This window comes from Bos mutus, chromosome 20, assembly GCF_027580195.1.
Source record: "Bos mutus isolate GX-2022 chromosome 20, NWIPB_WYAK_1.1, whole genome shotgun sequence".
Classification (NCBI taxonomy): Eukaryota; Metazoa; Chordata; class Mammalia; order Artiodactyla; family Bovidae; genus Bos; species Bos mutus.
In genome coordinates this window covers 17379168-17404619 of record NC_091636.1, presented here as the reverse complement: position 1 = coordinate 17404619, position 25452 = coordinate 17379168, and the positions used below count along the sequence as shown (strand labels likewise).

At 40.6% G+C, this 25452-nt stretch overlaps 1 protein-coding gene across 1 annotated transcript; it reads left to right on the top strand.

Moving 5' to 3' along the window:
• The first annotated feature begins 826 nt into the window (after positions 1-826).
• PLK2 (polo like kinase 2) lies at positions 827-6869 on the top strand. The gene is made up of 14 exons (XM_014483394.2): positions 827-1230; positions 1852-1959; positions 2103-2219; positions 2418-2547; positions 2773-2860; positions 3346-3441; positions 3550-3748; positions 3845-3992; positions 4336-4433; positions 4739-4868; positions 5097-5337; positions 5450-5579; positions 5834-5944; positions 6079-6869. Exons 1-14 carry the CDS (start codon positions 961-963, stop codon positions 6268-6270), a joined length of 2058 nt encoding a protein of 685 aa, XP_014338880.2. The 5' UTR covers positions 827-960; the 3' UTR covers positions 6271-6869.
• The last annotated feature ends 18583 nt before the right edge of the window (positions 6870-25452 follow it).

Below are 25452 nucleotides of genomic sequence, written 5' to 3'. Positions count from 1 at the left end.
CCCATACCGCGGCCTACTCCAACTGCTAACTGCGCTTCTGGCACATTCCACGAGATGGCGCCTTTGCTCCCAGTCTTCGGACATCCTGAAGGCTAAACCTTTCCCGGGCAACTGCTTCCCTCTCCAAGGTTAAGAGCCTGACTTCAGATAAAGGCTTGATCTAGGGTGATGAGCACTAAGTGGGACTTGGCCATGGTCAGCCGACCGGCCTGAACCGAAGTCTGCCTCGTTCAGAAGCAGCGGGGAGCTCGGAAGACCCTGCTCCGGGAACCCCTGCCTTTCAGGGGCACGGCCTCCTTGGAGGGACCCTCTAGACAGGAACTGGTAGGGTAAAAGCGCGGGGTCCGCGGCAGCCCGGTCTCCCAGGTGGCCCGGGGGAAGCCTCACGTGCCTGTGCAGTGGACTCTGGCCACAGTCACCCCATGACACCGGAGGCGTCAGGTTGCGGGGCGGTCCGCAAGGGCTTTGCGGGGGAGGGAACCTGCGATGACCGCAGCGCCGCGGGCCACGGGGGCGGGGCCGAGGCGTCGGCCCCCGGGTTTCTACTTCAAACCTAGAAGTTCGGAACATTCCAAGAACGGGGTGCTGGTCTCGAGGACGGCCAGACGCCTGTGTCCGCCTCCTCACGGCGGGGAGCGCTCCCCCGCGGCCAGACCGCCCGCTTTCGCACCCGGCTTGCGAGCGGAAACCCATCGGCCCTTAGCGACCTCTCGCCTGGCCCCGCGCGCTCTGGAGGCCGGTGGGCGGGGCGTCGCCCGTGACGTCACGTTCCGTTTCGATTCTCCGCCCCCTTCTCAGCCCATATATAAGACTTCGCCCGGCGTTCACACTCGCACAAGTGGACCGAGGCGTCGGGCGCGGGAGGTTTGCGGTGGGGAGGAGCTCGAGGGCAGAGGCCGGCTCGGTCGTGTGTCCGCGCCTCGGAGGTGGTGGCCGGTAGTGTTAGGCGACGAGGCGACCATGGAGCTCTTACGGACTATCACCTACCAGCCGGCCGCCAGCACCAAGATGTGCGAGCAGGCGCTGGGCAAGGCTTGCGGCGGGGACTCGAAAAAGAAGCGGCCGCAGCCGCCCCCCGAGGAGCCGCAGCCGCCGCAGCCCCCGGCGCAGGTGCAGCCGGCGGCCCCCCACCATCATCACCACCACTCGCACTCGGGGGCCGAGATCTCGCGGATTATCGTCGACCCCACGACGGGGAAGCGCTACTGCCGCGGCAAAGTGCTGGGAAAGGTGACGAGCGGCGGGCGCCCAGCTGCCAGGCGGGAGGGAGGTCTGCCCGGGCGTTTCCCCCACTCTCCACCCCATTCCCCCGGGCCGGGCCGGACCCGGAGTCCCCGCTCCCCCGCCGTTTCTCGAGGTCTCGGTAGTCGGATCCCGGCACGGCGTGGGGATGCTCACCTGCCCTCCTTTGGCTTTTGTGCGCTGGTAGTGCGGGGGTCGCGTTCTCCATCCCTGACCGCAGCTCTGTCTGCCTCCCCAACGAGCCCAAAGACGTTGATCTTGAGGCCAGAATCGAGGGTTTTCTACACCAGACCTAGCCCTCCAGAAGCCTCCCCACCCCCACCCCAGAGAATTTTCTTGACACGTCTCTTCAGACCCTATTTCTCATCTCCCCGACCCCCAGCTCCGATCCGTAAAGCTCCTCTTTGTAAAAGGAGAAGGGGCACCGTTTTCACTTGACTGTTGTTAGGAGTGCTTTCCCTTCGTGAAGGAGCTTTTTAAAAAGTAGACCGCGTCCCTCTGTCCACCCTTCCTCATATTTTTGCTTATCTTTCTCGTTTATTTATTAAAAAAATTTGCCATCCATGTTCCTGCCATACTCAATTCCCTCTCGGCTTTGTTTCCTTTCAGGGTGGCTTTGCAAAATGCTACGAGATGACAGATTTGACTAACAACAAAGTCTACGCTGCAAAAATTATTCCTCACAGCAGAGTAGCCAAACCTCATCAAAGGGAAAAGGTGTGTATGACTGTTGAGTAAAATATTTTCTTTGTGTGCAGAGATGGCCCTTCCCTGTTAGGAACATGTCTTCTGCATGTGTAAGCAGCTGGCTTTGCAGAGGTGAAGGAAGCTAATAAGACTGATCTTGCTTTTCCTTTTAGATTGACAAAGAAATAGAGCTTCACAGAATTCTCCATCACAAGCACGTCGTGCAGTTTTACCACTACTTCGAGGACAAAGAAAACATTTACATTCTTTTGGAATATTGCAGTAGAAGGGTAAGTCTTCACTCATCTGAGTGCATGTACTTCCCGCACACTGACCTGGCATTCAAATAGCACTTTATCTGGGAATTTGATTGTGGACATAATTATAATATGGCAGCATTACCTTTCATTGCTCATCCTGCATAAGGAAACTACTGATGCTGGCAACTTTGTTTGACAGATTCTCTTTTTTCCTTCTCCTCCTCCCAGTCCATGGCTCATATCTTGAAAGCAAGGAAGGTGTTGACAGAGCCAGAAGTCCGGTATTACCTCAGGCAGATCGTGTCTGGACTAAAGTACCTTCATGAACAAGAAATCTTGCATAGAGATCTCAAACTAGGTGAGCCTTTCACTCCAAACCCTGACTTTCGTGTCAGAGGTGCACGCTCTCGCTCCCTTTTCTTACGTAATGTTCTTAGTTGGAATCTAGCCAATGCAGTGTTGCTTCTGAATGATGGCTTGCCTATTAAGCAGCTGGCTGCCTGCCTCTCCAGTGGATAGATGTGTGTGTACTTGGTTAGAATATTTTTTCAAGAGAATTCAGACTTTTTTTTTTGTCATCCAGGGAACTTTTTTATTAATGAAGCCATGGAACTAAAAGTTGGGGACTTTGGTTTGGCAGCCAGGCTGGAACCCTTGGAACACAGGAGAAGGTAAGAGTCAGAAGGATACATGTTAACTAGGGTTTTGTGGAGATCAAACATGCCCTTTTTATCTTCCGATTAATGTTTCAGAGGTTAGTTGATATTAAAATCTGTAAACTTCTACAATGTTAATTGAAGGAAACACTTACTCAGTGCCACTATGGCCTTGGCAGAGTATCTTTGGCCATCCACTATGGCCTTGGCAGAGTATCTTTGGCCATAAGTTGATTATGAAACAAATCTTTTATTTGCCTGAAATGTATAAAAATGTCCTGTTGTACCTGGTCTCAGTTGGCTTAAAGCACTTTGTCATGTGGCTGAAAACAATTGTACATGCATTAAAAAAAAATTACCAAGTCACTTGGTGAAATGTCAATTGTTCATATGCCAAAAGTCAAATGTTTCCAAATAGAAATTCAGCATAGCTTACCCAGAAAACTAAATTTAAACAAGAGGAGAGTTCCTAGTGAAATCTTTGTATTTTGTTTTCCCAGGACAATATGTGGTACCCCAAATTATCTTTCTCCTGAAGTCCTCAACAAACAAGGACACGGCTGTGAGTCAGACATTTGGGCCTTAGGCTGTGTAATGTAAGTAAACGCACCAAGATAATAAAAAATCAAATTTAGATGTAGATTTTAGCACTGGAAAAGAATTGCTTTATGATGGTTCCTAAAGAAGTGTTTCCTTGTATACAGGTATACAATGTTACTAGGAAGACCTCCATTTGAAACTACAAATCTGAAAGAAACTTACAGATGTATAAGAGAAGCAAGGTATACAATGCCCTCTTCATTGCTGGCTCCTGCTAAGCACTTAATAGCTAGCATGTTGTCCAAAAATCCAGAAGATCGTCCCAGTTTGGATGACATCATTCGACATGATTTCTTTTTGCAGGTTGGTGGAATTTTTTTTTTTTTGCATCTTTTTATTACATGCTCTTGATCCTAATTTCCCAGCAGGTTACTGAAAGACTTTTCTTATGCTTCACAGGGCTTCACTCCAGATAGACTCTCTTCTAGCTGTTGTCACACAGTTCCAGATTTCCACTTGTCAAGCCCAGCTAAGAATTTCTTTAAGAAGGCAGCTGCTGCTCTTTTTGGTGGCAAAAAAGACAAAGCAAGATATATTGACACACATAGTAAGTTATAAGACTTTTTCTGTATCCAATACAATATGTATGAAGTTGAAAAGTTAGTTGAAAGAGGCTTTCATATTAACATAATTTGGCCCCTATGTTAGTAAACTGTTGAACTTTTGGTAGCATAATAAATCTAAATTGCAAACTGTAGTAGATAGTTTTGTTTCAGATGCATTAAAGTGTGCTTCTTGGATAATTGCAGCTGATGGCAAAGATAAAACTGTTGGTTTTGCCTTGAATGCTCTTAAGTTGGTTATCAACGCAAAAGGAGGAAATATGACTTGCTCTGTTTCTATCTTGTTTGGATAGAATAATGCTCATAATCCTTTTTCTTGATTTACAGATAAAGTATCTAAAGAAGATGAAGAAATTTACAAGCTTAGGCATGATTTGAAAAAGACTTCGATAACTCAGCAACCCAGCAAACACAGGACGGATGAGGTATGCTAGAGAAGAATAAAGTAGTTACAAACACTTTATATCATTTCCATTCTTTGTTAATTATCACTTGGATCATGACATATTTACTTAAGTTTTTTTTCCCCAAGCCTTTAAAATGAAAGATTTTATCTCTTATTTTAACAATGCATGCAGTTGAGTTATCAGAAATATCTTTTACTGGGCTTGTGTCCATTGCTTTGTGATAAGCTTTCCTAGTAATTGCTATAATCTCATCTTAAACTAGAATTCTCAACTTTAGATGAATTTTAAATGCTTGACTATCATCTGGCTCCTCTTTCTTCTAGGAAATCCAGCCACCTACCACTACAGTTGCCAGATCTGGAACACCCGCAGTGGAAAACAAGCAGCAGATTGGAGATGCTATTCGGATGATAGTCAGAGGAACTCTTGGCAGCTGCAGCAGTAGCAGTGAATGTAAGTTGTCAATCACATTTTAAATAGTGACACTCTAAACGCCAGTGTTCAACACTAAGCAGCTGAAGTCAGCTTGGTTTTTGGCCTGATTTAATATAGAAGAAGCAACTTAGAGGATTGGAGCAATTTTGAGTCTTCCATCCTTAGAATTAGTGGAGGGAGACCTAGCACTTACCATAGCCTGAGGTTTTGTTGTTAATGATTTTATAACTTTCTCTGACTTTTTAGGCCTTGAGGACAGTACCATGGGAAGTGTCGCAGACACGGTGGCAAGAGTCCTTCGAGGATGTCTCGAAAACATGCCAGAAGCTGACTGCATCCCCAAAGAGCAACTGAGCACTTCCTTTCAGTGGGTCACCAAGTGGGTCGACTACTCTAATAAATACGGCTTTGGGTACCAGCTCTCAGACCACACCGTAGGAGTCCTTTTCAACAATGGTGCTCACATGAGCCTCCTTCCAGACAAAAAGTAAGTGTGTCCAGCTAAGGAAGCCCTGTCAGTTCTTCAGTTTTGCCCTAAGGAAATCGGAAAACAGTGACTGACTTTTCCTGTTTCTGTTTCTTTTCTCCCTGTTCTTTAGAACAGTTCACTATTATGCGGAGCTTGGCCAGTGCTCTGTTTTCCAAGCCACAGATGCCCCTGAACAATTCATTAGTCAAGTGACGGTGCTGAAATACTTCTCTCATTACATGGAGGAGAACCTCATGGATGTAAGTCCCCTGGCTTTCAAGAAGTGATGTTTGAAGTGTGGTCCACAGAGCAGTAGCATCTGTGCAGCCTCAACGCTTTTAGAAGTGCAGCATCTCATGTTGCGTCCTGTCTATGACTCAGGATGTCTGGGTGGTGGGCCAGGAACCTCCAGGCCATTCTGGCCCTTGCTTACGGCTGAGAGGCGTTTGCTAGAAGAACTGAGTGCACACATTGCGAAGTCTTCCTAGGCACTAACCCTCCCAATCTCTCTCAGGGTGGAGACCTGCCTAGTGTTACTGATGTTCGAAGACCTCGGCTCTACCTCCTTCAGTGGCTAAAATCTGATAAGGCCTTAATGATGCTCTTCAATGATGGCACCTTTCAGGTAAATGAACCCTTTAAGAAAGTGCATGTTTAGGTCCTAAGAAATGATTTTTACATAGCCAGTTCAATTATTGAGAAAACTCTTCATATCTTGACTATTTAGAGATGCTCAATATCTATGCCTACTTTTTAAAGGTGAATTTCTACCATGATCATACAAAAATAATCATCTGTAGCCAAAATGAAGAATACCTTCTCACCTACATCAATGAGGACAGGATATCTACAACTTTTAGACTGACAACTCTGCTGATGTCTGGCTGTTCGTTAGAATTAAAAAATCGAATGGAATACGCTCTGAACATGCTCTTACAGAGGTGTAACTAGGAGATTTCTTGAACGGACCCTATGGGACTCCTCTTTTCCACTGTGAGATCTACATGGAAGTCAGTAGAATGATCTACAGCACGTTGAAGAAGATGGACAGGTGGTGGTACGAAAACAATTTCTCTGTGGCCCACTGGACCTGGTGGAACCAGACCAGTCTGAGGTACACAGTCCTGAACTTTGGACGAGCTGAGAATGAACCCGAATGCGGTTTTCCTTGACGTACCTGTTTCTAAAGGCTTTTCAGACAATTTTGCAGAAAGGTGCATTGACTCTTAACTTCTCTCTGTGGAGAGTGCTTCGGACAGAGGACTTGGAGCTGTGAATATACTTCCTGAAGGGGAGGGAAAGGGAGGATGCTCCCATGTTGTTTAAAGGCTATAATTGGAGCAGCTTTTGGCTGCTTAACTGTGAACTATGGCCATATATATATTTTTTTTGTTTTGTTAATTTTTGAAGACACTTGTGGCTGGAAAAGTGCATTCCTTGTTAATAAACTTTTTATTTATTACAGCCCAAAGAGCAGTATTTATTATCAATTTTTTTTTTATGTTGACCATTTTAAACTGTTGGCAATAAAGAGTATGAAAAAGCAGAAACAGTGGTCTCCTGTCTTTGGTGTGGCACCACCACCGCATCACTGCATTCTTTGATCGTGGATTCTTGGCACCCTTTGGCATGACATTGAGTGTAGAAGCAGGCTAGAAAGAACTTTAATTATCGCAGTAATAGTTTCTAGGAAGTCAATCTTTATTTAATACCTGAAATGAAGTCATATACTCTCTGAGTAGATCTGGCTTGAGAAGAGTATAACAAAAATATCACTCTTATCACAACCAAAATAAAGGCCTCCTATTATGCAAAAGCAATTTCTCTCTGAAGTATTTCCCCAAAACTTGTTTAGCTTGGGGTTGAAGGCTAGCGTAATCTTGTATAAATAGACCTCTGTTATTAAGGGTCAATAGTTTAAGGAAGTTTTATCTTTTTTTCAAAAAAATGTATTTATTTATTTGGCTGTGTCTGGTCTTAGTTGCAGCGTGCAGGATCCTCGTTGTGTCACGAGGGATCTTTCACTGTGGCGCACGGACTCTCTAGTTATGCCACGGGCTCACTAGTTGTGGCACACAGGTTTAGTTGCTCTGTGGCACGTGGGATCTTAGTTGCCCAACCAGGGGTCAAATCTGTGTCCCCTGCATCGCAAGGTGTAATCTTAACCACTGGGCCACCAGGAAGTGCCAGAAGTTTATCTTAATATGGGCAAAACTCTTTAATATTTGCACCACCTAAATGTATGCTGCTGCTGCTGCTGCTGAGTCGCTTCAGTCGTGTCCGACTGTGCAGCCCCAGAGATGGCAGCCCACCAGGCTCTGCTGTCCCTGGGATTCTCCAGGCAAGAACACTGGAGTGGGTTGCCATTTCCTCCTCCAGTGCATGAAAGTGAAAAGTGAAAGTGAAGTTGCTCAGTCATGTCCGACTCTTCACGACCCCATGGACTGCAGCCCACCAGGCTCCTCTATCCATGGGATTTTCCAGGCAAGAGTACTGGAGTGGGGTGCCATTGCCTTCTCCGACCTAAATGTATAGCTCAGTTCAAACCATCATAAACACTTCTATTGCCACCAGAAGTGAGAAGTACTTTTTAAATAAGTAATTTTATTTTCCTTCTGGTGCATGGAGGTTGAGGGATGGTATGAGTGCTGATCTATGGTTTTAAGCCCATCTTTAAACTATCAAATTATCCAAGAGGTAAATCTGAGATGCTTTTCTTTTCCAGTGGGATCTCTGACAGGTGTACGAAGCTGCTCATCCTGTTTACTTTGAACTTACAGTGACCTGTATAAAGTGCAAATACTTTTTTGTTCAGTTGTAATCCTACTATAAGGAAGATATTGTCCTGAGAAAAGCAGCACTCTCCGATGTATTAAGCTCTATTTGCACAGGGCTCCTCTACAGAATAGTGCAGAGATGATGCACTAAACAGAGAAAAATTACCAAAATTTTTCTAATATTCTTACAAACTGCACCTTACATACTTCATTAATAAATGTCAAATCTAGAGAACTGTTTATGGATATTTCACAGTTACTAGATTAACTCCTGCTGACTGGAGTTCTCTGACCAGGTGTACAACTTCAGACTTTGTTAAATGGTAATAGCTGAAGAAAATAGTAATAGCTGAAGAAAACTGGATAATTACACTAATAACTGGGTGTGGAAAAGTAGAATCCATTATTATCTGTGAGCAGAGATATAAAAATAGGAGTTTCAAACAGTAAAAAGTGTGCTTTCATTTTGAATTTTATACAGTTAGATTGTATATTCACCGTTTGAAAATTGTGTACGTCTCCATTCTTGTATGTACTGAGAATCTGTGCGTGTTCCGTCACTCAGTCATGTCTGACTCTTTGCGACCCCATGAAATGTAACTTGCCAGGCTCCTCTGTCCTTGGACTTTTTCAGGCCAGAAGACTGGAGTTGGTCGCCATTTCCTACTCCAAGGGGATCTTCCTGACCAGGGATTGAACCCTCATCTCTCTCCTCTGCTGCACTGGCAGGTGGCGTCTTTACCACTGTGCTACTGAGGATCTGCTGTCTGCCAAATCCTCAGCCTGGCGTTGGAGATGCCGAGTGAGCCCAAGCCTCTCCCTGCCCTCGAGGAAGTCACAGCAGAGTGGAGGAGACAGTGCGTTTACCTGGCAGTCTGATAAGTGCTGTGATATGATGATGAAAGTATGCACTGGTGTCGTGGGAACCAAGAACAGGAATCATGGGGCATCAGGCGTAGGCGTAGGGTGGACTCGGAGAATAGATTTCAGAGAAGGAAATTCTTTTTTATTGGGTTTTGAAAGATGAATGAGGGTTGTATAAAGGTATGAGATGGGGAAGGGTATAAGCAGTGGGGATAACGTGTATAGATGCCCAAGGGTGAAAGAGTTCATACGAGAAATGGGTAAGTATCATAGGTAAAGGCTGGAAGAAACAGACCTGATGTACCCCATGTGCCATCACAAGGCTGCATCAAAAGCTACGTGTAATTCCTCTAAGACTTTAAGGAAGCAAGTGACCTAGTATATGCATGTGTCTAAGTCGCTTCAGTTATGTCCAACTCTGTGAAACCTTATGGACTGTAGCCTGCCAGGCTCCTCTGTCCATGGGATTCTCCAGCCAAGAATACTGGAGTGAGTTGCCATGCTCTCCTCCAGGAGGTCTTCCTGACCCAGAGATCGAACCCATCTCTCATGTCTTTGTGTTGGCAGGTGGGTTATTTACCACTGGCACCACCTGGGAAGCCCAAGTGACCTAGTATTTCAGTTTAATAAAATTCATTCTAGGGGCATAAGCAAGATGGTTGGGAAAGAAGAGAAATACGACCCAAACAATAAAGATACTACTGTTCTGATCCAGGTGAGAAAGAACTTGATGGAAAGGAGCATATAAAGAGTCAGACAGTATCTCCTTTGACTCATCTAGTTCATCTTTGTATCCCCCTACTGTGGCATATGGCAATCCAATATTGAATGAATAAATTATGGTAGATTTGGGAGGGACTTAGAAAGTTGATTTCAATACGATTTGGCACTTTATTGAATGTGGAGCTTGAGGAAGAATGTGAAAGATGTAAAACTTTAGTTTTTGTGCCAAGTAATAGCAAACTTCAGGTAAGTGTGGTATGACCACGGCAGTAACTCAGATTTTGAGTTATTTGACACTTGTACCTTATAAAAGTAATAAAAAATGTAGTCAAAAAAAACACTCCTCCCCCATCAAGAACTGTTATTGAATATAACCTTAATGCTTTCTAGGGAGGAAGTGTACTCCAGCAAGTACACTTACTGAGTACGTTTGGAGAAAGTGTGGAATCAGTTCTAAGTTCAAATTCTTGTTCAACCTTGTCTTAGCAATATGATCTTGGTAAACACCTAACCTCTCTATGTTTCAGTTTCTTCACATGCAAAGGTTAAATGATAATAGAACACTTACTCACCAACACTGCTCAATAAATATTTGCTCCTTTTCTTTCTCTGTTCCCCCTGCCTCCTTCTATACCCATCATGACAGTAACCATAGTTACCTAGAAAAGAAAACAACTGACTCATTCTGTCCCTCCCAACCTTCCTTTCTGTAACAGTCATGGTCCAGTTATGGATACAAAATTCATTTTCGACTTTCAGAGAGAAGGGATTTATTGGAGGCTACTGGTTGTACAGATGATAGAAGAGCTCAGAAATGAAATGGGAGGTAGTGAGGCAAACAAGAGTGTAGCAGCAGCAGAAAGCCATTGCTGCTCCTTTAGCTGGAGAGATCCAGAATGCTTCAGAACTGGGCAAGTGTGGAGGTGGTGGGGGTGTCCCTGGCAGAATTATGGTAGAATTATGGCGATCAGAGTCTACCAGGAATTTGAAATCATGAAGCTAATGTAGATACGGCTTGAAATAATCCCTGTACACATCTGGTTTAGAAAGGGGGTAAAATATTCTGGAAAAGACTCTTGACAGTCCCTTGGACTGTGAGAAGATCCAACCAGTCCATTCTAAAGGATATCAGTCGTGGGTGTTCTTTGGAAGGAATGATGCTAAAGCTGAAATTCCGGTACTTTGGCCACCTCATGCGAAGAGTTGACTCATTGGAAAAGACTCTGATGCTGGGAGGGATTGCGGGCAGGAGAAGGGGATGACCAAGGATGAGATGGCTGGATGGCATCACCGACTCAATGGATATGAGTTTGAGTGAACTCCAGGAGATGGTGATGGACAGGGAGGCCTGGCTTGCTGCAATTCATGGGGTCACAAAGAGTCGGACATGACTGAGTGACTGAACTGAACTGAACTGAAAATATTCTGGATTCTTTCCTCCTTTTGCCTTGCAATCTACCAGTGACCAAGTATATTGGATGTCAGGAAAAAGAATCCTGGGGAATATAGCTGTAGGAGTCATTCTTCTGTTTTAAAATGAAGCAAGGAAAGGGCAGGGATGAATCTGAGCTTTCACAGGCAGATACCTTCCTTCTTTCCTAACTTTTCTCTCCCATTAGTTTTGTACCCCCTCTATCCTCTCTTCCTCTTAAATCCCAAAGTAACAAGAGTGCTTAAGAGCTCCAGTTCACTAGGCAGAAGGATGTTCACTTCTAGTTCACTAGTTCTAAGCTCTAGTTCACTAGGCAGGGGAAGATTAGAGGAGGAACAAGATGGAGTGAGGAACCTTAAAACTGGAGTCATTCTTGCTTTGCTGCTGCTGCTGCTGCTAAGTCGCTTTAGTCGTGTCCGACTCTGTGTGACCCCATAGACGGCAGCCCACCAGACGGCAGCCCACCAGGCTCTGCCGTCCCTGGGATTCTCCAAGCAAGAACACTGGAGTGGGTTGACATTTTCTTCTCCAATGCATGAAAGTGAAAAGTGAAAGTGAAGTCGCTCAGTCGTGTCTGACTCTTCGCGACGACGCCATGGACTGCAGCCCACCAAGCTCCTCCGTCCATGGGAGTTTCCATGCAAGAGTACTGGAGTGGGGTGCCATTGCATTCTTGCTTTAGACCTCTGTAATTTGAAGCATAAAACTTTTTTTTCCACTACAGAGATGTTAGTCTAATGAAAACAAATGTGACTAAAACTAAGATAGATTTTCATAAGGTATGTAGATAAATCAATGTTGGTATCTTACAGCAATTCCGTGCATGATAGTCAGTATATATTTTTAAGTCTTGGAAAAAACTCTTTTACAAACAGAAACCCACAGATTCCATTTTGTTTTTCCTTGACTTGCAAGAGATTCCAACCTATATATGCTTAGATTTGTGATTTCTTCTAGCACTTCTTTATGCCTTATTAACTTTAGTAATGGAAAGTATCTCTTTGTTTGAATTGCCACAATTTAATTATATTAGTGAATTCAAACTAAAAAGTTAAACTCCCATATGCAGTGTTGGAATTTAATACCATGGTTCATCAATGTTTGGAATTCAATTGAATATAATAGATCTTGCCCCTGGAATTAGCTTTATAATACAATTATATATAAAGCAAAATTGATTTTAATGATTGAGGTACAATAACTTCACTACCAAGTTAAGGTGAAAATAATAAATTTACTGCAATATCTTGGCTCTGAAATACTGACTGATTAGATATTTTAACCCAACCATGCAAGTTAGAACAAATTCTCTTTTTTTAGGCCTGTAGCAAATTAGTTAGTACTGCAAGAAACCAGGCAGCACACCCACAGGAGATAAAATCATCACTGCCTTTCTTTGGTACCATTTCGGAATCAATGGCAGCAGAATGACCTTTAAAGTTGGGATCACGTAGAACACGCCGTAAAAAGTTTTAAACTGAATTAAAGAATATTTTTGCAAATGGACTATACATGCATTCATAAATGGCAGTGAAACCAAACTGAGTTGAATGTAAGTATGAAAGCTAATACGTTTTCCAAGTCCTCGTGTGTAAGAAATTGCATGTTTTCTTTGAGGTTAACTGTAAGTTATATTTTTTGTTTATGATACAAAACTTGTGACAAAAAGCCAGTTTCTCAAATAAGAAACATTTGTAGTAAAACAAAACCAAAATTGAACAAATTATAAACATATATGATGTAATAGGAAAAGTTTGGAATTTTAATCAGCTATACCAAGCTTGACAAAACTGGTCAATGACTTGATGAGTGTAAGCAACATGACACTGCTTGATTCTTATTTTCCTTTGCTCTAAAACACAGTAATAATAAAAATTATATTGGAATCTATTAGCTTCAGGAATATTTTATTGTTGGTATTTGACTATTTTTGATCTACAACAAAATCCATTTCTTTTCATTCAAAAAAACAAGAAAGCAAAGGAAGTTTTCTCCCCCTTCAATATTGTCTTTATGCATATTCCTTTTGTTTTATATTGACATCATTTACTGAAGAGTAAATAAGAGCAGGACTTCCCAGGGTGGCTCAGTGGTAAAGAATTGACCTACCGATGCAGGAGATGCAGGAGACATGGGTTTCATTGCTGGGTTGGGAAGATTTCCCTGGAGGAGAGCATGGCAACCCACTCCAGTGTTCTTGCCTGGAAAATCTCATGAGCAGAGGAGCCTGTACCCTCTGGCTGCAATCCATGGGGTCACAAAGAGCCAGATGGGACTGAGCACACGCACAAACAAGGGTATGCACATATGTGACATACACTTCAGTAAAGAGGATGTCTTATGCCTAACTAAATATTATTAGAGCTTTTCAATGATTAATTGCTTCATTCATCATGCTCCTAAGAATCAAGGATGCCCTCAAAGTGAGAGCAATTTAATTTCTGATAGCCAACAAGACTGAAGTCCAGTCACATAAACCATTTCCCATACTGTTAAGTCCTCCTTGGTTGCTTTTTCTTCTTCTAGTCCTTTCTCAACTATCTTCCAAAAAAAAAAAAAAAATATATATATATATATATATATATATTCCTCTACTGTGTTCTAAGGAATACTATATTCTTTCAATATCATGAAGATTCCCTGAAAAATGTATTCCCTGGGAAATTATTTTGGGAAATAGGGATTAAATAAATGTAAACATTTCTTTAGATCAAAACTTCTCAAGAACTTGAATGTGCTGTATCCTGCATTGTGAATCTCCAGAGAAGAATAGAGTATGAAGGTTTCTCCAAACTTTTTTCCCCTGGTACACTCTCTTTTTTTTTTTTTTTTTGATTAACTTTTAAGAACAAAAGCAATATTCTTTGTTTGCCAATGTATGCAGTAATTATGTTTGGTAACTGAAATTTACTTTTTAAAGATCTTGAACCTGTCAGATTGGGATGGAAGCCCAGATCTTAAAAGCGGTAGGACAGTGTTTAGGTGAATGGAGAATTTAGCATCACCTCTGTATCACAGATGTCTTACACACAGTCTTACTTAATAAGAAAATTTTTCCTCTGGAGGGAGAAACTCATGGCCTACATATCAACCAGATGGCTGGGTAACGATGTCAATTTTGCAATGTAGACTTCCCATTCCTAGATAATAAGGAGAGCCCTACAGTTGACTTTTGCCCATTTCTATTTCTTTACAATAAATTTTTAGTCCATGTTCACTATGATTTGCAAAAGACATTTTGGTTTTGGAAGAGAACATGCTGGTAATTCTTTACACTGAATAGCAATGGTTGTAAAAGATGTAAAGCATCTTCCTCCTTATGCCACCTCCTGTGAAGAAGCTACCGAACAAAGCATTTGGACTTATCATACTGAATGTATTAGAGCAAGATTTATTAATTAAACTTAATTGTGAGATCATTATAGAGGGCAAGATTTAATTGACTTATTTTAATAGTGTGATAAGGAAAGGAGATGTATGTTCAGAAGGGATATAGAAACTCAGTTCTGCTTTATCAGGAAACCCTAATTGAATAAATCTCACGCTGCTCCAGAAACATAATTTTATAGTTCCAATCCAAATGAAGAAGGTCCTTCAATGTCCACTATATGATTTGAAACCCGCTACTCTCATGTTACTGCACCTTTAATTTCCATTAGGTTAGGGTTTTTTGATATTGTTGGTGTCTATAACCTTATTTTTATGCCTCATTAAGTAGAGCAGCAGAAAAACTGAATCCAGGCTGCACAAATTTATATAAATCCTGCTACATATCACATGCTTTTTCTTTTTAACTTTACCTGCTTATTAAGACCACTATGACAATGAAGGTAAAAAATATTAATGACAGTCAATGACACAGGTACCATCTGGTAAATGAGAAGGAATGAAACATATTTGGAAAAGATATGGTTTCTCTAATGGCTTATCTTTTACAGACTCATAATCAATTGCTTGTCATTTCAACTAGGAGGTATACAGTGGTATTAAACAGTGATGTGATTTCACCCTGGCTTTAAAGTAGAACAACTGCAATAGAAACATGGAGTCCTTGTTCCAAATAAAAGGGATTTCCTTCAATTCAGGTGGATATGACTGGAAAAATAATTTGTCTGGAAAAATGAATGAATTTGAAATGTACTTTGAGAGTAATAGATCTCATCGATTTTAGAATATTTATTCTGTGAAGTGTGGTGAAGCTCTTATGGAAATAAGAGTTTAAATATAGACACCTCAGCTTCTTTGGTCAATATTAGCTGAACTGTTGATACCAACTAAACATATTAAGATGTCATAATTATTTATCTAGGAAAGGAAGTTGTAAAACAATGTTCTTCCGAGTCCCTAGATACATCAAAAGAATTTCACCTTGAACTTAGTAACATTGTCAATTTAGTGACGCATTTAGAATTGCACTTATATTGGTACATTTTATGGGCTAAGAATTAAAACTAAGAATGCACTTTATATCAGGCATGTAACAGCTGGTTTGCTTTAGTGACATAAATGCTACACTGAATGGATTGCATAGCAATTTTAATTTTTCATCATGGTTTCCCAGATTCTAATTAGCTTTTCTCTTAGCATTCATGGTATAAGACTGACATAATACAGTTTCTTGAAGCTATCCTTTTACTTTAATAGAAGAACAAAAATAGGAATTAAGCTTGAGAGGCATAGCAACAACAAAAATGAAACTTTTGTTTCATTATGTAAAGATTTTAAGAATTAACAGTCAAAAGAAGCATTTAGAAAAATCTTTGGGTTATATCAATATTTTAGTGAAAAATCTAAAAATTTGTGTTTTGAAAAATACAGATATTACAGGTCACATCACAATATTTCAAATTCCTGTAAAGAAAGTTGACTTGAGTCCTTGTTCTTTCACTGTAATAGTTCAACACCAAAACAGCCAAAGTAACATTTTTTCAAAGTATCATTTATTTCAGTTACACAGACATGGTGTTAATTTCTCTATATATTTAGATGACTTTTTTCCAGTGAAGCTCTATGGAGGTTTACAGAAAAAGCATTAGATGTATTAATGTTATTTAGCTAGTGTCATTGCCACAGTACCAGCCAGATATTAAAGCATAATAAGCATCTATAGGCACAAGTTTCTTCTCAATTTGAGGAATTTTAGGTCAATAAAGTAGACAGAATCTCAATGATTGCTCATATTCCAATCTATGGACACTGTTGAAGTTACTGCAGATTGTTTTCCAGACATTGTGTGCTTGTTTTAAGTGGGCGTGAGACGAGTAAATGGCTAGTCTCCTGACAGGCTAATGGAAAAGCACGGGTCACTTTAGAGATGAAAGCAAAACAACATGAAATGCACAAGGCTAACCAAAGTGTCCAAATTTAATGCAGATGTCATGAGGAAAATGAACATTTTTGAGCACTTTGAGCTAGTGAAAGTGTTAGTTGCTCAGTTGTATTCAACTCTTTGTGACCCCATAGACTGCAGCCCGCCAGGCTCCTCTGTCCTTGGAATTCTCCAGGCAAGAATATCGGAGTGGGCTGCCATTCCCTCCTCCAGCGGATCTTCCTGACCCAGGGAACCAACCCAGGTCTCTCCTGCATTACAGGCAGTTTACTTTGAGCTAGGATTCCCTGTGTTTAAGAAAACAAAACCTTTTGATAAATAAACCAACTTGGTTTTTTCATTTGATTTCCTTTGTTTTCTTAGTGGTAGACCCTGTTTAATAGGACTAAGTGAAGCACTTAGATGTTTAAAAGACATGTCTCTCAGTTCAGTTCGTGGGGTTGTGACCCCGTGAACCACAACACGCCAGGCCTCCCTGTCCATCACCAACTCCTGGAGTTTAAAGACAAGTATTTATTTTTTTAGAAGGCTTTTTGCAGTGTATTAATTCATTGTCTTCCTGAAAACAAGAGAAAGATAGAAATGCTAAGTGACACTAACCCAATTTAGAGAAAAATTAGTTCTTATGAAATAGTCAATATTGTAGGATATCATTCATGAAAATACTGATTTGTGATGGAATCTCTCAGAAAAATGATTCTATATTATTTCGAGGTCAACTTTGACAACCGATAGCACCTTTATGGAAAGCTTTTGGTTAGTTCAGACACCTCAGACAACCTGATCCAGTGTAAATGTTTGTACTTCTCATCTAAAAATGGCTTCTCAAGAATAAACACACCATATCAAATTTGCGAGCCATAGATGTCTCTTTGGCTTAATAGTTTTATCCCCAGTGGCTCTGGGCTGTTAGCATCATTCATTAGGAAGACTTCATGTGTCTGGTTGCTATACCCCAGCTCTTCTCAGAGATATTACACATCCTTTAGTTTCCCTGAGTGGGAGGCACGCTGGCCTAACTAATGAAAGCTGTCACTGCGCAGCAACAGGTCACCAGGACCAGCAACAGTGTTGTGTCATTGCTAGATTATGGTGCAAAATGGTACTTTTAGTGTTGAAGTAAAACCTGATTCATCATCTTATACTTTTTTCTGAGCCAGCGCTTTAAAAGCATGTTATTGCTCATGTATAGCTAAAAAACAAACTGAGTGAAATGAAATCTCAGGTGGAGGCTATAAGATAATGAAATGTTGGTCTTCAGCAGTGGACCATAAAATGGCAAAATCTGTAAAACTCGAAAGCCCATTTACTGCCTAGGCAATTAATGTGAATAAGAAAGAAATTGTAATAATAATAATAATACAAATTTTGATGAGTTCAATGTGGCAAGACTCTTTGGTAAAACCATAATTTCTGTTTAAAAATCACATTTAAATGTATTGAATCAAAATTCTTATTTCTATTTCTAGAGCATCGTTTTGAAATAATCTCTTTCACTGTATTTTAGAACTATTGGTTCCTTAATTCTAGAAATGTCAGTGGGTGACAAATATTACTTTTGCCATTTTATAGACAGAGAAATCAATCGTCAGAGAAGTTAATTTGTTCGTTGTTGCAGAGTCAGTGGTAAATAGAAGCTGAAGACAGAACGCAAATAAAGTTCATCTCTTTGTTCACTTCATCCAACACTGTAGAGAGACCATACTGCTCCTGAATCCACTGGGAGAAGCAAAACTTAAAGATGACTCTCCCCAGCAGCTTTGGAGCTCACTTTGTTTCGGAAGCTTGACCAGAGCTGGAGAGGCAGCACTTGGCTGTGGCAGGGGAAGTGGCCTATCGTCAGAAACACTGGCATTGCCACTCACAAGCTGTTGGACCTGGAGCAAGTCCTTCCCTGAGTCTGTTCTCATCTGCAAATCCAAACTAACGTTAATCCAAACTGACTGTACATCAGAACTATTGTGAGAATCACAAGGAATAGCAGGGGTAAAATGTACTAAAGTGGATGCAGAGTGCTCTCTACCAAGATGAGGTATTATTACTAATGGTTATTATGGGTATCAGGCTTCCCAGATGGTGCTAGTGGTAAAGAACCACCAGTCAATGCATGACACGTAAGAGATGTGTGTTCGATCCCTGGATTGGGAAGATACCCTGGAGGAGGGCTCCAGGATGCCCTGGAGTCAGTTTCTATACTGACTTGCCTAGAGAATTCCATGGATACAGGAGCCAGGCAGGTCACAGTCCATAGGGTCTCAAAGAAACTGAGGCAACTTAGCATGCAAGCATGCATCATGGTACCATGAGCTAAGCCATGATAGGCAGAAGCCCTTCTATGAAGGGATCTAGGGAGGATACTGTGAGGACTTCCATGTGCAGTTATGAGGGGCCCAAGTTGCATGTTTCTTCTATTAGTGGCTGGGTCATTCTTCATCTCATGTGCCAAATCCCAGGGAAGCCCTTGAACAGCCAGTGTGTAACTAAAGTGAATCCCAGATCCTGACTGCCACATGTTGTTGTTTAGTCACTCAGTCGTGTCTGACTATTTGGTGACACTCCTGCCAGGTTCCTCCATCTATGGGACTTTCTAGGCAAGAATACTTGAGTGGTGGCCATTTCCTTCTCCAGGGGATCTTCTTGACCCAGTGATTGAACCCTAGTCTCCTGCATCTCAGGTGGATTCTTTACCGCTGAGCCTCCAGAGAAGCTACACCAGTTAGGGGACTTCTGATCTTTAGGTTTTAACCTAACCTTTCCTGGAAACTTAGAAGGCTCTCTCTCTCTCTCTTTTTTTAAAAATTATTTTGCTCTTTTTGTTCCAACTGTCTACCAAGCATGCCACTCTAACGCTGCTAGCATTGATCCACCTGTCTCTCTTCTAAGAAAGGTATACAGCCGGCCTTTTGTATCTGCAGGTTTCACGTGTGTGGATTCAACCAACCATAGATTGCCATTTTATAGGACACTTGAGCATCTGCAGATTTGGGTAGCCCTTCCATGCTTTGAAGATTATCAGGGATGGTGGTAACCAGACCCTCATATGCGTGTGTGTGTGTATTCTATAATCATTCTCTTCAGAATATCCTGCCACAGTCTGTCCACTATTTTGGCCTTGAGTATAAAATCTTTTAGACCATACTTTATTTTATTTCTTTTTTAAATATGTATTTATTTACTTGGCTGTGTCAGGTCTCAGTTCCATCATGCGGGATTTTTCGTTGTGGTACGTGGACCCATTAATTGTAGCACACGGGCTTAGTTGCTCCAAATGGGGATTAAACCTGTGTCCCCTGCATTGCAAGGTGGATTCTAAGCCACATTACCACCAGGAAAGTCCCCCATACCTGCATTTCCCTCTTTCTATTAGAAATCGCTGGGAATGGTCACAGCCATGAAAAGCAACAAAAAAAGGTTACTTATCTATAGATCCTTATAAATGTCAGAAGCATGAACTAAAGCAAGCAAACAAAAGCCAGTGATTAGGCTTGGGTAACAGCCCTGTCTAGCCCCGTTCTGACACCTACGTGGCTATTGTGTGTTGACCTCTTTTCCTTGGATTATGTCCTAAACCTATGTATTAACTTTGAATGTAATTACAATGTCAACATACTTTTTTGGTCAGAGACAATTATATGCTGTAATAAGGAGATAAACTCAGGTCTTGCTAATCACAGTGTTACATACTACTGATAATGAACAGTGAGCCCATGTATAATGAAAACATGAGAATCAAAGACATCAAAAGTGGATGAGACACGTTTAAAACACTATTTATTGGAGAGTTAGTGTACAAAGGACATTGTCAAGGGATTAAATTCACAGTTTGTGTTTTCTTAGGCTGTCCCAGCCTTGAGAGACTCGGAGGGATGGGCAGGTGGAAAACGGAATGAGATGAGCAGTTATGATGTAGGTTTTCTGGGGTCTCACTCCCCCTGTTATTGCAGAACCTTTGACTTCCAGTAAAACACTTTTCTAACTTTTTATTTAGGGTGTGTGCAGGTGCTATCTCACTGGCATTCTTTGGGTCCTGCTCTAGTTACAGGCCGTGTTTGTTCCTTCTGATCGTCTAGCCCCGTAAGAGATGCATAGGCTTCCACAAAGCCACCCAGTCAACACCGCCCACAAGCGCTGCTAGGCACCATTATAAGGAACATCCTGCTCTTCTGCTAAAACTTCCAGGTGCCAAAATGAGAACACAGATTCTGGGAACGTCAGTGGCTGAAGGCATGAAGCACATGGCATATTGTGTGCAGAAGGGGCAGAAAAGCCCACCCTTCCCCCATTTCGTGTGGGACTCTGTCCTGTGAGTATCGAAGTATTCCTGTTTTGTGAGATTTTAGTGAAAACAATGATTTCAGGTTATACTCACCATGCCTCCTTTACCTGGGACCGAATTATGGGTCTATGGAGTTAAGAGTGAGGACAAATCGTAGTGATGGATGCCATGTTGAGCCCCTGGATTTCTTTTCTCTCCACTGATGAAATGGTGAAGCATGCAGGTTCTAAGGTCGTACCTGACTCCAAGTTCAGCTCTATTAAAAATAGTTTTGTGATTTTGGGTAATTTCCTTGACTTCTCTGCCTGACTCTTATCTTATCCACTGTAAATTAGGCATAAAATCTATGTTCTAGGAATACGAACCTTCCGAGGACTGTTAAAATAATCTACAAAAGTGGCCAGAACAGAGTCAAGACTCAATAAATATCAGATACCACTTTTTTTCCAAAATATTCAAAGTTTCAGAAAATCTAATTCTTACTATGAAAAAGTAAGATAAACTGATCTTAAATAAGCACAGAAAAAACTTTATAGGAGATTTTGGTATACATAGAATGGGAATTATTTATATCTTCAGGAGGAAAAAAGTCATCTTCTCATCTCATCTCCCTAAGTTAATTTGTAGAGTGAGTAGAAGCTAGTTATGTAACAAATTTGCATGCTGGGTAACAATTTCATTTAGGACATCTCCACAAATGTGTGTATTTATTTTTGTTTGATTTTCTTTATTATCCAGATAGTGCCAGATATCTTGATTGAGCTCCTATTTTTTCCTCCATGACTGGATTAACTGCACTGATGGAATGAAATGAATATTTTTGGTTTAGTGTAATCTGTAGCTTTAATGTCTCTATTTGTGATTTTCTTTATGTGTCAAATGAGAGTTAATCATACATTCTAAGAGATATAATGAGAAAAAACTAGTGAACCTCATCAAAATACTCTGAAAAGCAAAATGTCCTATAAATAATAATGATATATGGTAAGTACAGCATTGAGGACCCTGTTTTATTCCTAAAATAAAGCATTTCCATTAAATTAACATCACAAGAAATGGGAAATTACCATACATTGAAGTTAGGTTAGATTCCTGGTCCATGTTGCAATCAGAATGAGAATCTAGACATTTTTACTAGTATAAGTAAAACAGAAAGCTATTTTATATTTTGTGAATTGTATCTGCTGTGTCATCTCTAGGGGAAACCTATAAAATTAAAGAAAACAAGCTTCAAAAATTAAATTTCATCTTCTTTTCACATAGGTACTTTGAAGCATTAAGTTCAATTTCCAAAAAGGCCCTTAGTAGTGGAAGGTTTTGGTTGAAGAAATAAACTCTTATGTTATGCTAATTGCCTCAGAGGATTTCATTCCATAACATTCTTTTATTCATGAGTGGTGAATGCCAAAACTTATTTCAAAGTATAATGATGAATATGCTCATATAAATTTTGTTCTATCCATAAATGATTGAATATCTTACAGTCAAGAACTGGTTTATGATCACGATGTGAAAGCTGAACTGAGGGGGTTGTTAGGGGTTTTGTTGACCTCTTTTGCATAAAAAATACCACATAGAATCAGGTTGCTACAAATAAATTGGTACAACATCTATTCTTCCCTTCATTTGAATCCACTCAAGCCATCACATGGTATTTACTAATGTCAAAACTCAGTATATTGTATATTTTTTCCATCTTTTGTTACAGTGGTGGTTCGAGGATTTTAAGATATCAAGTCATTAGCTATAAAACAATTCCTGATATTTACTTGTTGAAAGTTACAGTTTTGAGGAGAAAGGATGAAATCCAATATTACTTATACTGAATGTAATAAGATTTAAAGATGGTTCTGAAAATAGTTAAGAAGATTGACTAATGGGAATAATATTGCCAAATCAAAAACTGTGCAATGTATCCAAAATAGATAACATTCATTAGCACAAGTAGCAACTAAAGAAATATTATTTAAAAGCTAGCAAAAACATTAGATCATTGTCAAAATAACAGCACACTCTTGGTAATATGACATAGGTTTTACATTATTTTATTTTTTTCTGCGGGTATTAGGTGCAATGCACTATTTGTGTGTGTGTTAGTTGCTCAGTCACTTTTGTGACTCCATGGACTATGGCCCGCCAGGATCTCCTGTCCATGGAATTCTCCAGGCAAGAATATTGGAGTAGGTAGCCATTTCCTACTCAGTGGCTCCTGCAATGCTGGAAACCTGGGGTCGATCCCTGGGTCTGGAAGATCCCCTGGAGAAGGAAATGGCAATCCACTCCAATATTCTTGCCTGGAGAATTCCATCAGTAGAGGAGTCTGGTGGGTTACAGTCCATGGGGTCACAAAGAGCAGATGCAAATGGGTGACTAACACTGGATTATCACTGGAGGTGCAATCCATGCATCTAAATTATCAAATCTTAATATTTAAATTGTCTTTTAAGCATTGAGCTTCAGAAATCCACATCACTTAAATAGTCAAATTCAGCATTTGAATATCAAGCCATAGGGTATTATGCTGATTGTATTTTATTAGAGTTTATTGTCAGTTTTACAAATTTAAAGGGATTTGAGAAGTTATTAGGATGTGAATGAGACTTTCCTGGTGGCTCAGACGGTAAAGCGTCTGCCTACAATGCGGGAGACCCGGGTTCGATCCCTGGGTTGAGAAGATCCTCTGGAGAAGGAAATGGCAACCCACTCCAGTACTCTTGCCTGGAAAATCCCATGGATGGAGGAGCATGGTAGGCTACAGTCCGTGGGGTCACAAAGAGTTGGACACGACTAAGTGACTTTACTTACTTACTTTACTTAGGATGTGAATGAGGAAGAGCTGTCTCTTGTTTGTGGGTGGTTTTAACAGAGTGATTAAAAAGTGTCCTTAGAAGAGGGTGGAACAAATGGAGAGAGTGGTATGGAAACATATACATTATCATATGTAAACAGATAGCCAGTGGGAATTTACTGTCTGACTCAGGGAGCTCAGACTGGTGTTCTTTGACAACCTAGAGGGCTGGGATGGGGTGGGAGGTGGGAGGGAAGTTCAACAGGGAAGGGACATATGTGTACCTATGGCTGATTCATGTTGATGTATGGCAGAAACCAACACAATATTGTAAAGCAATTATCCTTCGATTAAGAAGGAAAAAAAAAGTGTACTTAGATTAGCTGACTCAGACTGTTCTTGTTTTAAAGTGGGTATTTAACATCTCTAAGATTAAAAGCCCAAAATATCTCATCCTTACGCGTCAATCATGTTGTTCAGATCTTCTCACCACTCTCTCACATTTCTGAACGCGCTATGATGTTCATTGTGGGGATTTGCCATTCTCTGTGTACAACTTTTTTGAAAAGCAATGATGCTATTTTCAGAAGGTAATTAATTTTAAACTATTAACAGAAGACATTTATGGATTTGAGGTTTTAGCATTCATATTAGCATTTCTGAATCATTTCTCTAAAATTCTCAAGCTTATCAAGACTCTTGGGCTTATTTATAGACAAGTGCCTCTTAAGCAAGTACCAAAAGTTAGGCTTCCTATTGGAGATGTACTGCTCAGTGACTTTTCTTTTCTGGCTGGTTTCTTGATATTTGTCTTTTTTAGTAAAAAAACAAAAATCCCCCCAAACCTGACTGCTCTTCTTCCTAAGACATCAGTTTTTGTAAATAAGACATTTTATAAATAAAAATTACTTTATATTCAGACTTCTTTTATAAAATCTATACTGAGGAAATTGACTATCACTTTCATTCTGGACTATTTCTCAAATAGCCAGCTTTTATTTTACAAAATGGAGTATGTTTTTTAAATTAGAGGGCCTCTTCAAAATTGTATGCTCCAATCTACCCACCTATAGAGAAGAGATTTTGTTCAGAAGACATGATTTGATCTAGCAAGAAATCAGATCTGTGTAATAATGCAAAACCGAAGGGGCTGCTGTGATTTATTTTCCATGAGTGACATTTTACTAGCTGTTTTGTCTAAATTCAGAATTGGATTTACTACAAAAGTAACATAATTTTGCTGACAAAGTCTCCATTTACTTCCTGGGAAGCTGCATAGCACATTCACAAGAACTCACATTTTGTAGAGGTTGCAAATTAGTTTAACTGAGATCAGTTAGACCATAGCCTCTTACCACATCCATTTTCTCTCTTGTCAGGTAGCATTGGAGTGGCCACATTTTGAGAATTTGGTACAAAGTGATGTCAAATTGGGAATACATTTACTGTAAGATGACTTTAGAGAGTGATGTTCCATCAATTTATATGAGCTTCAGCTCTGATCTTGAATTTTTCTCTTTCTCTATACTATCATTAAATTAGTGTTCCAGATTTGAGAACATAATGTATCAAAGCATTTGATAGATACTTAACAAGGTGCTTTATTTTATCCCTCAGTAATAGATGAAAAGGATAGGTTAGAGTATAAAACAGAGAATTTAAATGGGGCTGAGAAATTGGTAAATGTTATTCACTGTGGATTCTGTCTTTATGATTTTGATATTTGGTATTTACCCTGGAATTTTGCATTAATTTTGATTTAAAAAATTATGCATTATAATACTATCTTTATTACTGAGTTTTTTTGCATTCCCCCGCCCCAATTTTGTGCCCAAGGTGGGTACCTCACCTACCCTACCCTGGTCCTTCTTAGTTGTTGATCTCAAGCCTTATCCCACATTCAGAGTATTTAATAATAATTTCATATAGCTAATAAACCGTATT